This window comes from Humulus lupulus, chromosome 4 (genome assembly GCF_963169125.1).
Source record: "Humulus lupulus chromosome 4, drHumLupu1.1, whole genome shotgun sequence".
NCBI classification, from domain to species: Eukaryota; Viridiplantae; Streptophyta; class Magnoliopsida; order Rosales; family Cannabaceae; genus Humulus; species Humulus lupulus.
In genome coordinates this window covers 94,290,353-94,302,927 of record NC_084796.1, presented here as the reverse complement: position 1 = coordinate 94,302,927, position 12,575 = coordinate 94,290,353, and the positions used below count along the sequence as shown (strand labels likewise).

The following is a 12,575-nucleotide window of genomic DNA, read 5'->3' as shown; positions in this document are numbered from 1 at the left end:
TTATATTTTTTTTATATAACTAAAAATAAACACAATAAATCAAACATATTTGTCAAATCTTAAAATGCCAAATATAGATTTTACAGTTTCATAAATGTGAAGATAAGAAATATTAGTGTATGTCAAACCTTAATTTCCCACAACCTTTTACTTATGATGATGAATAAATTAATACTTTCTTTGAGTTTGTGAGTGTGGGACATATTGATAATTTATATTAACATGATCCTTTCACTACACCAAACACCACTTTCTACAACCATTATTATAAGTATAGTAAAAAGGTATTATAATAGGTATTGAAAAAAGCTATAAAGTATCATTTGTGAAAAGAAGAGGTGGGCCTATTAAATTTTTAAGCGGCAAACTAATTTTGCTTTTTATACTTTTCCTCAAATCTCAAATTTCCCTCTCTCTCTCTCTCCTTGTTGTTTTCCTATCATCCAAATCACTTTTTGTTTATACTAACTTTTTCTTTCCTCTTTTTACTCTCTCAAGCTCTTCCTTTCTTTGAAGCTCCCTCTTCTCTTTCTGACTATCCCATCTCTCTTGAAGGACGAAGAATACAATTCTTTCTCTATGATTTCTCTTCTCTCTCCAGTTCTTTGTTTTCCCTTTCGTTTGAAGACTAATCACTCTGAGATCATAAGGATGAAAAGGACCAAGAATGAGGTTTTGTTTCTCTCTTTTTTCTGATCTAGGTTTCTTTAATTTCCTCACACTCATTGCATTTTTATTCTGGATGAAAAAATTCCTTTAGGGCTTAAGCCAAGGACAGGAATGATATCTAGGAATTGAACGAAAAGGTAGTTCATTTACATTGCAATATTTCTGTTTTTTATTTCAAATAATCTGTTTGTATTAACATCTGTAAAAAAAAATTATTTCATATAGTGTGTGAATACATATGGAACAAAGAAAACACACTAAGGAGACCCGGTTACGCAACACCAATGAAGGCAAACGGAGGTGGATCTTGGACCAGACGGCAGGCGAAGGTGACTCGGTTGTGACTCTCAGATTCAGAGGCAGGCGTGGATCTCGGACTCAGAGGTAGGCGTATATTTATAAATACACAATATTGCTTAAACCTTATCTTTTATCAACCAGGGAGACAGTGTCATGCTGCTGTGAGAGAAGTTAAGGAAGAAGATAGAGTAAGTACATTTTATTATTATAATCAACCAAATTATTATATAAAATTTAACTATGCAATATATTACAATTACTTTCTAATTATATATTTAGGATTTTTTTAATTTACTTGATGGTTGTTAATTTAGATTTACTTGGTTCCATGAACAACAGATTTTGCTTTTTCAATTTTAAATGTTGATATATATAATTTTATATATTAGTTGAGTTCTTATTATATATACCATGATTCCACTACCAAGGCTTTGTTGGAATTGTGTGCTTGTTCTACCATAGAAAACTTCTAGTAGTACTCTGTTCTTGCATCAAAAGAAAAGGAGAAAATAATATCTGTATATGTATTATAAACACACAGAGATAACTTTGACAATTAGAAATGTTCTGTATTCTCTGCATCTTTAAGTTATTTCATATTGTGCTTATTCTTTTTTAATTTACATTTTGGCAGGCCCTGTATGGAGTTTATTAAAAAGATGTTGATAAGAGAATGTTACGCCTAAGTGCCATTAAATCCATTCCTACAGATGCTAGACAATCTCTTCCTCAAGATGTTGAGATTTCTACAAGCATGTATGGATTTCTTTACATGATTCAGAGAAAGTTTGGCTTGTGATTTATTTATTGTATGTAAATTATATTGTTTTTATCTTGACTTTTGAGTCGATTGTGATTATTCTAGTTTGCCATTAATATTCTAGATAGCACATTAATATTTGTAAATTATATTGTTTGTATCTTTTCTTCTGGGGTTTATTGTGATGCTTCTAGTTTCAAACTAGATTTCAAGATTTTTTTTCATTTTTTGTCTTTATATACTAGTTGGTAGGTTATGTTTTATTAAATACTCTTATCTGATGATTATTTCATCCTTTGATTATTTCATCCTTTGATTATTTCCTTAACATCTCTTATGAATAGTCAAGTCTTGAATTTAGTAGGTTGTATATTTTCATCAAGACAAAGATGAAATTAGTGTTGTGTACTTATTCAAAAATTGAAACCTAACAACATCATGTATTTCTCTCTTTGAAAACTCAAAATTTAATGTGTCATGCATCATGGTAAGAATTAAGCTTTTTCCCTAAGTTAACAAGCAGCATATGCCATATGCATAGATGCATGTATCTAAATATGTGTATATATATATGATATTAAAGTATAACTGAGATATTTTGGTTGTACTAATCCTAATATTGCTACATATATGTGTATCTATAAATTATTTATTTTGATGAGAGCCACTAGTATCACGTTAGTTGTCAATTATTTTTTCAACCCAAGCATTAATTTATTACTACAATAAAAAAAGAATATATAAGAGTGGAATTTTCACTTTTCTAAGTGAAACTTCTAGTGTACTCTCATTTAATAAAGTTATTATATTTTTTCATTATTATTATTTTATCTCATTTACTTTAATAACATATCTACACATATCTAGATGCATGCATCTAGGCATAGATCACATGTTACTTGTCAAATCAGATAATAAACTTTATTCTTACCATCATTGTTTCCCTAACTATACACCAATGTAAATACCTCTGAAATACTTGTTTGTACACTAAAGACAAGGTATGCCTTCACCTTTATGTGCCATATATACCATTGTTAAGTATTTCCATTTAAGTACTTGTAAATAATACTATAACCATGGCAAAGGAGGCCACCAATACTTGCAATAGTTAAAACTAGAAACATATTTTGTGGATGGTGGAAGATATTTTCTAAGTTGTGATTGTTGCAAGTTGTCATTACTTTATCGATCTCTCCTTTTTTGTTCTTTTAAAATTAGTGGGGCTCAAAAAAATACAACAAAATTGATTTTTGAAATCTGCTTAAGAAAATATTTATATGTATATATGCTATTTGTTTCTACAATGACAAAGTATTTCCTTCTTTTATATATATATATATATATAATTTAAGAATATAAGGTCTAGTCAGTAGTATTGATTAGGCATGGCACTGCACTACTTTTTCTTCTTTTGTAAGAGAAAAGAACTACACCTAATTCTAGATCAATTATTATTTAATATGTTTGTATTAATCTTAGTATTACTATATGATATGTCTATATATAAATGTTTCATTTGATCAAAACTATTATTATCATGTTAGTTGTCTTTATTTATGTGATTTTGCTATGATTTAGTACCATTTCTTATTCTATTTGCGTTTTATATAAGTCACACTCTGTTTCTTATGCTCCTTTGAATTTATGTTTTGTGGTTTTTCTTTTTCATATTGTTATTTTGTCAGGCACACTTGGAGTAGTTTCATTAAGAAGATGCTTTTTTTTTGCCTACTTTCTTATATGATTGGTAGACTTTGTTGCTTTAGCTAGTATGAATGGGAGTGTAGTTCTAGTTTTTCCAGTGCAAAAGAATCTCATTTTGATTATTTTTTATTTATTTACTCATTTATTTCATCTTAAGTTTACCTCAACTTTTTTAATCGTAAAATTAAATGATCATTGTGCTTGTTTCTCACGTAAAAATATAACATAAAGTATAATACTATTGTACACTGTTTTAATGAGGATTGTGTTGTGTTTCCCATTTGAACTAAGAACTTTACCATGCCATGTTTTTGTTATGTGTTATTGCTTTCAAGAACCGTTGATTTTTTTTTTCTTTTAACTAGAGATCTGAAACTTTGTAGATTTATTCTATAATTAGTCTTTGCATATATATGTATTGCATGGGACAGGAAATTCTACTTAGTTATATATCCCTTAGCAAAAAGGGAAAGTTATTGATCAATTACACCAAATGAATTAAGTTGTTCTTCTTGTTTAGTTTTCAAATTTGGTACCAATAATTTATTGGGATAATAACACCACCAAAATGTATATATATTGGATAATTTGACAATTTTTTTTTTTGTAAAAAACGCTATACCAGATTTAATTTTATAAACAAATTCTCCTTTACCTCAAACTATTGTAAAATTTAAAATAACAAAAGAGAAAAAAATAATCTAGTACATATTTATATGAAGTACTATAGCTTACTAGTTTGTAATTTGGATGACGTCTTATCATATTTTATAAATAACGCCCTGTGTTTCTTAAAACACACACACAAAACAAAAACAAAGAAAAGAGAAAAAATACAATGTGTGAAAATATTAAGGGAGAAATATTGAATTCATTATTATCTGTCAACATTTTCGAGAGAGTAGTATATTTACGTTATTCTTCTATTTTGGTGAGTGGACAGTGATATTTATTCATATTTTCTTCTGCCCATTTATAATGAACTAGAGTAAGAAAATGAGGGATTCAAAGCTGCACAATCCGGTTCTTGTCAAAGTGCAAGGCTTTAATTACTTAGTCTTTGTTTAGGATATTTGTATATTATAGACCTCTGTACTCCAATAGTTAGTGTGTTTGATTTTGCCTAAAGTCTTCCATAGCGCATTGGTTTGAACTCTATGGTCAGATTACTTGATAAGGGATACTGATAATTACGATGTTTCAAATCTTAGATACTTCAACTCGCAGGAAGTCAAAGATGCATGTCCAGTTTGTTGCAAAATTTGTACTTGTAAGGACTGCTTGGAAAATCCATCTAAAGACAGTGAAAGTAAGGTCTGAGTCTGACATCATTGTTGCCTAGTTTGTGATCTGGATTACCCATATTATGAATTAAATTGTGATGGTAAACTTTGTACAAATACCTTGTTTTTTCAGGACTTCTTGGGGGATAAACATGAAGTTGAAGTGATACTGTGTTTCCATTATTTGATTTGTATGCTTCTTCCTGTGTTGAAACAAATAAACAAAGACCAGAATGATGAACTAGAAATAGAAGCAAGAATAAGAGGTAGTGCTAGTTATGGTAATTGCTTTGCTGATGTTCTGAGTATCAATTGTTTGAAATTAGTTCATAATAACTTTTGCCTGTTTTTTAATGTAACAGGACAAAAACCATCTGATCTTCATATAAAACAGGTTGATACTGAATGCAGTAAGCAGCACTGCTGGTACGCATGGATATTCCTTGCGATGATGTTCCAGGTATACATATTAACAAATTACTCTGAATTGCCAATTTATCGATATCTTATAGTCTTTGTTGTAACTTGCTATCACTAATTAGTCAAACATCATGTTTGAGTCTTTTTCTATTTCTTTGATTTGTATTCTCCATTCTTTTACTTTTTATTGTTGTGTTTTGCTGTGTTTTAGCTTCTGATATTGTAGTCTATATCAGCTAAAATTAGTTAACTCTAGGACTCTATAGTCTTTTGCGTTTTTAATAGTTTTACTTCCTTTCTGTTGACTTAATCTTTATTTAATTATGCATTGACTATCATTTTTCCTATTGTTCATTGCTTTACTTTCAATTTTGGTCTATTAATTATTATTAATCATTTTGGTGGTGTGTGCTCTGTAGCATTGCATTTAGTTAGCGTAATATTTAGCTCATATTTTCTTGAGTCATTGCCCCTTTTTTGTGTAAGTGTTTATTTGTGTACGCCCCTTTTTTGGAGTGACTGTTTGTGTCTGCCGGTGTCTGGTGCAAAATATTTGGCTAACTGTTGTATGTGTACAATTCAGAAAGTTGAATTTACTTTCATTTGGAGAAGAAGCTAAAGAAGAGGAGAAGGAATTAGCAGCTGTAAAGAAAAAAATCAAGAGCAGTCATGATGTACTTGATGATCCTCGTCTTCTAAAGGATGCTATTCCAAATGATGAATTGGTAACTGTCTACTTTCTACAGCAGCACCTTTCTTTAAGAAAATCAATTTTAGTAGTACAACTCTGTTAAGTCCATACCTCATCTGATGCACTTGCTGTTTTTTTTAAATGTTACATTTGAAGTCTGTTAAAATAGTTAAGATAAAAGTGTGTTGGTTTGGTGTGATTATGTGTAAATTTCCCTGTCAATTTACTTTAGGAACTTTCATATCTTATAAAAATTATCTATACATATGCATACACACTTTAAAAACTTGCAAGCCTACTGGTACACATTATGCATAATTCAAAATCTCAGATATGTATAACTTCCTTGTTGTATAGTATGCAAGTCAAGGTATCTGTTCTATGTCTAATTGAACTATAATAAAGGTTTTGCTCTTTATTTTTAATTGATTTTAGGTTCCATGTCAATTTGTTTGGGTTAGTTTGCTCTGTTTGCTTGTATAATTTAGGGGTTGTCAAAATTTTCAAAGTTTCTATGTTCTCTAAGCTTATTTTTGATCCAATTCATACCAGCCATCTAGGGGACTCAGGAAAAAAAATGTAGACCAACCAGTAAGACAATGCAAGGAACAAGTCCTTCAGATAAAAAAAATAAAAAAACTCAGAAGTCAGTCCCTTAAATTCTTGTATGTTTCTTTGAAAAATTCAGTTCAATCACATAACATACACATATATAGTGATATAGGAAAAGAAATAAAATATGTAATTGTAATAACTATTTACAAGTTAGAGCTAATGATCTCCAACTTATAGTTGTCCCTATGATAAAGGCAAGTGATCCTCCAAGAACAATCATGAGCTGAAGAACAAACAAGCAAACATATATAAGAATTTAACTTAGATCATTGTGTTTGATTTAAATTAGGTTATATTTTTGTTGTTTGTCTTCTTTGAGTCTCGTTAATGAAGATGTAGATAGATTTTTTTTCTTTCAAATCATGACTTATTGTTGTCAATCACAGCTGAATTGATATGTTGCTCCTTTTAAACATAAAACTTTCTTTCTATAGTTTGGTTGTTGAGAGATGTGTTTAAAATGAAAGGAAAATTTTATTCAATGTTGTTGTGATATTTTAGGGAATCACATATTTTGGATACCCTTTTGGTTAATATCAATGTTATAGTTGGAGATTTGGGTTGAGCATTTTATTTTATTTTTTTTATAGTAAACACTGAATTTGATCACCAACACTCTTGATATTTGAGTCTCATAACTTAAATCATACCAATGTATAAATTGACTCTGATTCTAGTAGTGTCATCATGCCAATGCATGATTTGATTTTGATTATAGCTTTATAGAACTAGTAGTAGCCATTTTCATGGCTCATATTCTGAGGGATATTTTTTAAGAGCTTTGCTTTCCTTTTAGTCATTATAGAGATAGCAAAACTAGGAAAGTTTAAAGATTGATGAGATGTGCAAAGTATTTCCAAAACAAGGGAAATAAAACTTGTATTACTAGGCAATAGAGTAGAGCTGTAAATACGGGCCGGGCTTTTGAGCACGGCACAAAACCGGCATGAGCCCGGGAGGCACGAGCACGACACGGCACGAAAAAATATGGGCTTGGGCCAGGCACGGCAAGACACGGGCTTAGCACGGCACGGCACGACAAGCCCGAAGGCACGACACGAAAGCACGAACAAACTAGCCTGAAAGCACGACACGATAAAAAACCCAATATTTTGACATTAATAATCATAATAAATTTTTATTTGTCAATAATTAATAAATTAAAATTATAATATATGTCTTATTTTTTTCAATGTTTATATTTTTATAATTATATTAATTTATTTTAAGATTTGTTAGTTAAATTTTTAGCATTTATTAGTAGGTATTAAAATTCTAATAATTATCTTTGATATAATTTTGTGTAAAATATTGTTAAAAAGTATATAAAAATATCTAAAATTATAATTTAAACAAATAAATGTATTTGGTTTGGTGGTAAGTCTATTGATGGTTAAAAAGGAGGTGGAGGGTTCAATTCTCCATCCTCACATTTTTTAGCAAAAAAAAAGGAGGCCCGAATATAGAAAGTGGGCCGGCACGAGCACGGCACGACATGGGCCGGGCCCATGGGCCGTGCTGGGCCTACTCTTTCAAAAATGGGCCGGCACGAGCACGGCACGAATTGAATATGGGTCGGGCCCGGCCCGACCCGAATTTACCGGAGGCATGAAAAATGTGGGCCGGGCCAGGCCGAGCGGCCCACATTTACAGCTCTACAATAGAGCAATCATTACTTAGTATGCGTGGCTCATATATATATACACATAGAATTACATGGGTATGTATAGATTAGAATGCTTTACAGCTTATGTAGCTGAATTAGTACATACTTATGGGAGGAAACTCTGGTGTTTCCATAGCTAGAACTGTATATTAATCTATTACAACAGATATATTTTAATTACCAAATGTTCTCATGTTTAAGCTTAACTAAATTAGAAAACATAGGTATTTGAAAACTCTTGCTTATTAAATGAGTAAGACTTTCAAGTAGTTAATAGATCATATATATTTAACTTTATATGATAATCTCATCTAGTATTTAGAATTAAGATGAAATTTATCATCTGTTGTATATGATTTAGTGTTGTAAGACCTCCACGGAGATGCTCTTTGCTATATATATTGGGACCTGTTCATGTTTTCATTCATTAGTAATCTTATTAGTATAAATAATATGAATATGTTTTCATTAGAAATATAAACAATTAAATGGTAGTCAAAAAAGTTACCACATAAGAACAAACAAGCAAACATTTTAATGCTTTGTTATATACAGACCTTGTTTAGAGTTTGTCTGATTTTTTTTTTTTTATTTGGGCCTGATAGAACTACCTGGTGCAACATATGCTTAAGGTGAGGCCCAATATTTAACCAAGGAGATGTTCAAGAAACCATTTCTGAGATATTCAACAACTTTCTTTTGATTGGAAAATCAAAGGTCAGTTTATTGGACTATGATTATCCTTCTATGATGATTTAAGATTCTCTTAATGCTAGATAATAACAATAAAATATTTCTTTGTTTATTTTGTAGATGTGACAAGTGAAATAGAAAATGATACTTAATTTTGAAGGCTTTATGTTGGGCAGCTGTAGAATATGTTGAATATTTAAGACTACTTGAATACTTAAAGAACATTTTGTTGTTGATGACAGTGTTGAATGTTTTAAACTAATTTGTAGATTTTTAATATAATGTTGAATGTTTTTACTTTTTGTTATTTGAAATATTAGAAAGTTAATTTTAATTATATAAATTAAAAAAATATATAATAGAATAAATTAGTGTTATATAAATGAATATATAATGAGAATTTAAACTTATCTAAATATTAAAATAATACGAAAAATGTGTAATAATATCTATTACAATAACACTTTTTATAAGTAAAGAATTTTGTTATGCAAACTTCATTATATAACACAAAAAAATGTGTTATATAATCAACTATAAATAATATAATTAAACACTTATCTATTTATGAAAATAACATAGAAAGTGTGTCATCGTTGACAGTATAATAACACATATGTATAACAATGATAAAGTGTTATGTAAAGTACTCTGACCTACGATAACATAGTCGGTATTAACACATTAAAAAGTGTTATGGTATGTTTTGATAACACATTTTTGGTCTTATTAAAAGCATTTTTTCTTGTAGTGCGGGTTGCAATTTGGAAATTGTTCAACCCGCATATGGGGTGTGGTTTAATAAATTGGCAAAAAATCACACCGGCCGCAACGTGAACACCCCTAGTAATTGCTAATACTAAAGTGTGAGCTTTTATATTAATTAATATTATGAGCACGATCTATCTTCTGTCTTTGATAGGACAGTCTATTTGGATTGTTACGTGTAGTTGACATAGAGATAATGATACCGTATACAATATATATTGTGTAGGATTAGGGACACGATGATAGAAAAAACTTCTAATAATCTCTATTAAAATATTGAATTTCATCATTCATCACTCGATGGTTGATTGAGGCTTGACCTTAATCTCAAAGTGAGTAATGGAGTCATATTTGTAGTCTTATGGATTTTGACTTATCGGGTACAGTCTACGAAAGAAAACATGGATCTAATTCTTGATATCTTGAGGTCATAGGAATATGGGTAGCTAGGAAAATACTTCACAGATACATAATCCACTCATTCATTTATTGGAAGTTGATTAATTATTTATTTTAGTATTGATAGTGGTACTTAAACATATAGAGTGCTTAATTTCTATTGAGAACAGAAATTTTATTTGTATATAGACTTATAAAAATGCTCATTAGAGTATCAAGGGCACTAATTGATAAATATTTAATTAGAGAGGTTAATGGACAATGACCTAGATCTAATTATGAATAATTAGTGGAGGGTCATAACTCATGCAACGACTATATCAATGGACAACTATATGAGTTAAAGTTTCTATTAATATAAGATTGTATGTTCTGAGAGTGGAAATATGAATCTTTTAGTAGACAAATCTCATAATTAATAAATTAATTTATTGACCCAAGAGTTAGCGAGATAATTAATTTATTGGAGCTTAGAACTACAGGTCAATTTTTCCTTGAGCTTGCTTGATAATGCAAATAAAGTATTTGGTGAATTAAAGAAATAGTAAGAGTATTATTTGAAATTATTATTTGATAAATAATAAAAAAATTACTATTATTTATGAAATAATAAAATAAAATAGGGCATTCTAGAGGCCATTGATAACAAAGCACTTGTCAAACTTGGTGATGGAAAAAGCAAAAGGAAGTTTAGACTAAAGCACATAGTGCAATTATTCTCAGTCTTGGATATGGAGTTTTGAGGGAAGTATCTCATGAAGAAACAATAATTGAGTTGTGGAATGAATTGCCAGCAATTTACTTGAAGAAATCTCTGGCGAACAAACTGTATCTAAATAAGAAATTGTATACTTTTCGAATGGATGATGCTAAGGACTTAAGGAAGCATCTTGATGATTTCAGTCGGTTCATACTTGACTTGAACAACATTGATGTTACATTAGATGAAGAAGATTAAGGTATAATTTACCAGCTCTCTTCCTAAATCATATGAACATTTTGTAGATACAATATTGTATGGAAAAGATACACTAACCATGGCAGAGGTCAAAGCTACACTCAATTCCAAAGAAATTTAGAAAAGCTCAAATGAGAGAGGTGAATCCAGTGGAAAAGGGCTCATATCAAGAGGCAGAAGTGAGAGACGCGAGTTCAAGAATTACAGAAACTTTGGTGAACACAGAGCACATAATTATCATGGCGGCTATAGATCAAGATCTAAGTCAAAGTCAGGAAAGAAATGCAATTATTGTCACAAAGAAGGACATTTTCAAAAGTGAATGCTATTATTTGAAGAACAAGCTAAACTGTGAGAAAAGCAAAGACTAAGGTGAGGCAAGTGTTGCATCTAATGGTTATGACTCACTTGATGTGTTGGTGGTTTCAAATGAAAATTCTTGTGATGATTGGATAGTTGACTCGGGGTGCTCTTTTCACATGTGTCCCAACACAGATCTGTTTTGTAATTTTGAAGAAATCTAGGGTGGATTAGTACTTCTGGGGAATCACAAGGCTTGTAAAGTTCAAGGTATTGGCCCAGTCATTATCAAAATGCATGATGGTATTCAAAGAACTGTACTAGATGTTAGATACATTCCTGAGTTAAGAAGAAATTTACTCTCTATTGGTGAACTAGCCAAGAATGGATGCACAATCAAGATTGATGGTAACTCATTAAGAGTCTTTAAAGGATCTTTAGTGGTCCTGAAGGGAGAGTTCAGAAGTGGTCTTTATTTTCTTGTTGAAAAATCAGTTATAGGAGCATCATCAATTGTTACTCATAACAATGCAAATATGACTCAATTATGGCATCAAAGGCTCGGGCTCATTAGTGAAAGAGGCATATCGGAACTTGAAAAATAAGGGGTTCTCAGTGGAAAGCTAGATTTATGTGAAGAGTGCATTTATGGTAAGAGTTGCAGAGTAAAATTTGGGACAGGTATTGTTATGATTGGTCAAATACAAAGTGAACTAGTTAGGCACGAAGAGGTGCAAAAACCATAACAGTTTCACTAAAGTCAACATACGAGAGTTTACTTTTGGTACAGGCATTTATAAATCATCTTTTTGGGTCCAAAGTATTTATTTGGAGTGTATAAGAGTACCCAAAAAAGTTTGGAGGCATTTGGGGGTGTTTTGTGATAATTTTCGGTGCACTAAGTTAGAGGGACCTGCGTTGCATCGCCTACATGGTGGTGTTGCATTGCCTAGGTGTAGGCGACATATAGCCTGGGACGTCTGTACGTGTCCGTACATTGACGTGTTTTTGGCTCCAAAATTTTAAACAAATGCTTTAATCTCATTGGTTGAGCCTAATGAGGGTTCCTATACTATTTAAAAGGGTCACTTGAGTCTTTGGTGAATTGATCACTCACCTCTCTCTCTCTCTCTCTCTAGCCCTCAAGATTACTAGTATTCTCCAAGATCTTTATCAAGAAAGCTTAACTTGTATGAAGATTCAAGGCTTGTGAATCCCAATCTCATTCCAAGATAGTAGTTTCAAGCAATCTCAAGAAAGAGGCTAGGAATAGCGATTTTCGGACAACAAATTTTCATTTATGTCAAGCCTTGGTTCCATTTTGTGTTTCAAAAAAATCATAGACT

The 12,575-nt window shown here is 30.8% G+C and overlaps 1 protein-coding gene across 7 annotated transcripts; it reads left to right on the top strand.

The window, feature by feature from the left end:
- Window positions 1-421: 421 nt before the first annotated feature.
- LOC133830647 (lysine-specific demethylase JMJ28-like) lies at window positions 422-9,112 on the top strand. 7 transcript variants are annotated; one of them, XR_009892159.1, is made up of 10 exons: window positions 423-672; window positions 761-806; window positions 895-1,157; window positions 1,604-1,725; window positions 4,648-4,745; window positions 4,853-4,985; window positions 5,082-5,179; window positions 5,723-5,864; window positions 8,717-8,828; window positions 8,925-9,111. XR_009892159.1 is itself a non-coding variant. In XM_062260666.1 (8 exons), the coding sequence occupies exons 4-8, from the start codon at window positions 1,643-1,645 to the stop codon at window positions 5,756-5,758; spliced, it is 453 nt and encodes a 150-aa protein (XP_062116650.1). In that variant the 5' UTR covers window positions 425-672; window positions 761-806; window positions 895-1,157; window positions 1,604-1,642; the 3' UTR covers window positions 5,759-5,917. The 7 variants fall into 7 exon arrangements, 1 of the variants encoding a protein (XP_062116650.1); XR_009892160.1 differs by having other exon boundaries at window positions 4,664-4,745; window positions 8,925-9,110; XR_009892156.1 differs by having other exon boundaries at window positions 424-672; window positions 4,664-4,750; window positions 8,925-9,110.
- The last annotated feature ends 3,463 nt before the right edge of the window (window positions 9,113-12,575 follow it).

Excerpts from the sequence above, each read along its gene's own strand:
- LOC133830647 (XM_062260666.1), top strand. The coding sequence starts at position 1,643 with ATGTTACGCCTAAGTGCCATTAAATCCATTCCTACAGATGCTAGACAA. Across the intron at positions 1,726-4,647 it reads GTTGAGATTTCTACAAGCAT|ATACTTCAACTCGCAGGAAG; the intron begins GTATGGATTTCT and ends TTCAAATCTTAG. Across the intron at positions 5,180-5,722 it reads TCCTTGCGATGATGTTCCAG|AAAGTTGAATTTACTTTCAT; the intron begins GTATACATATTA and ends TGTACAATTCAG.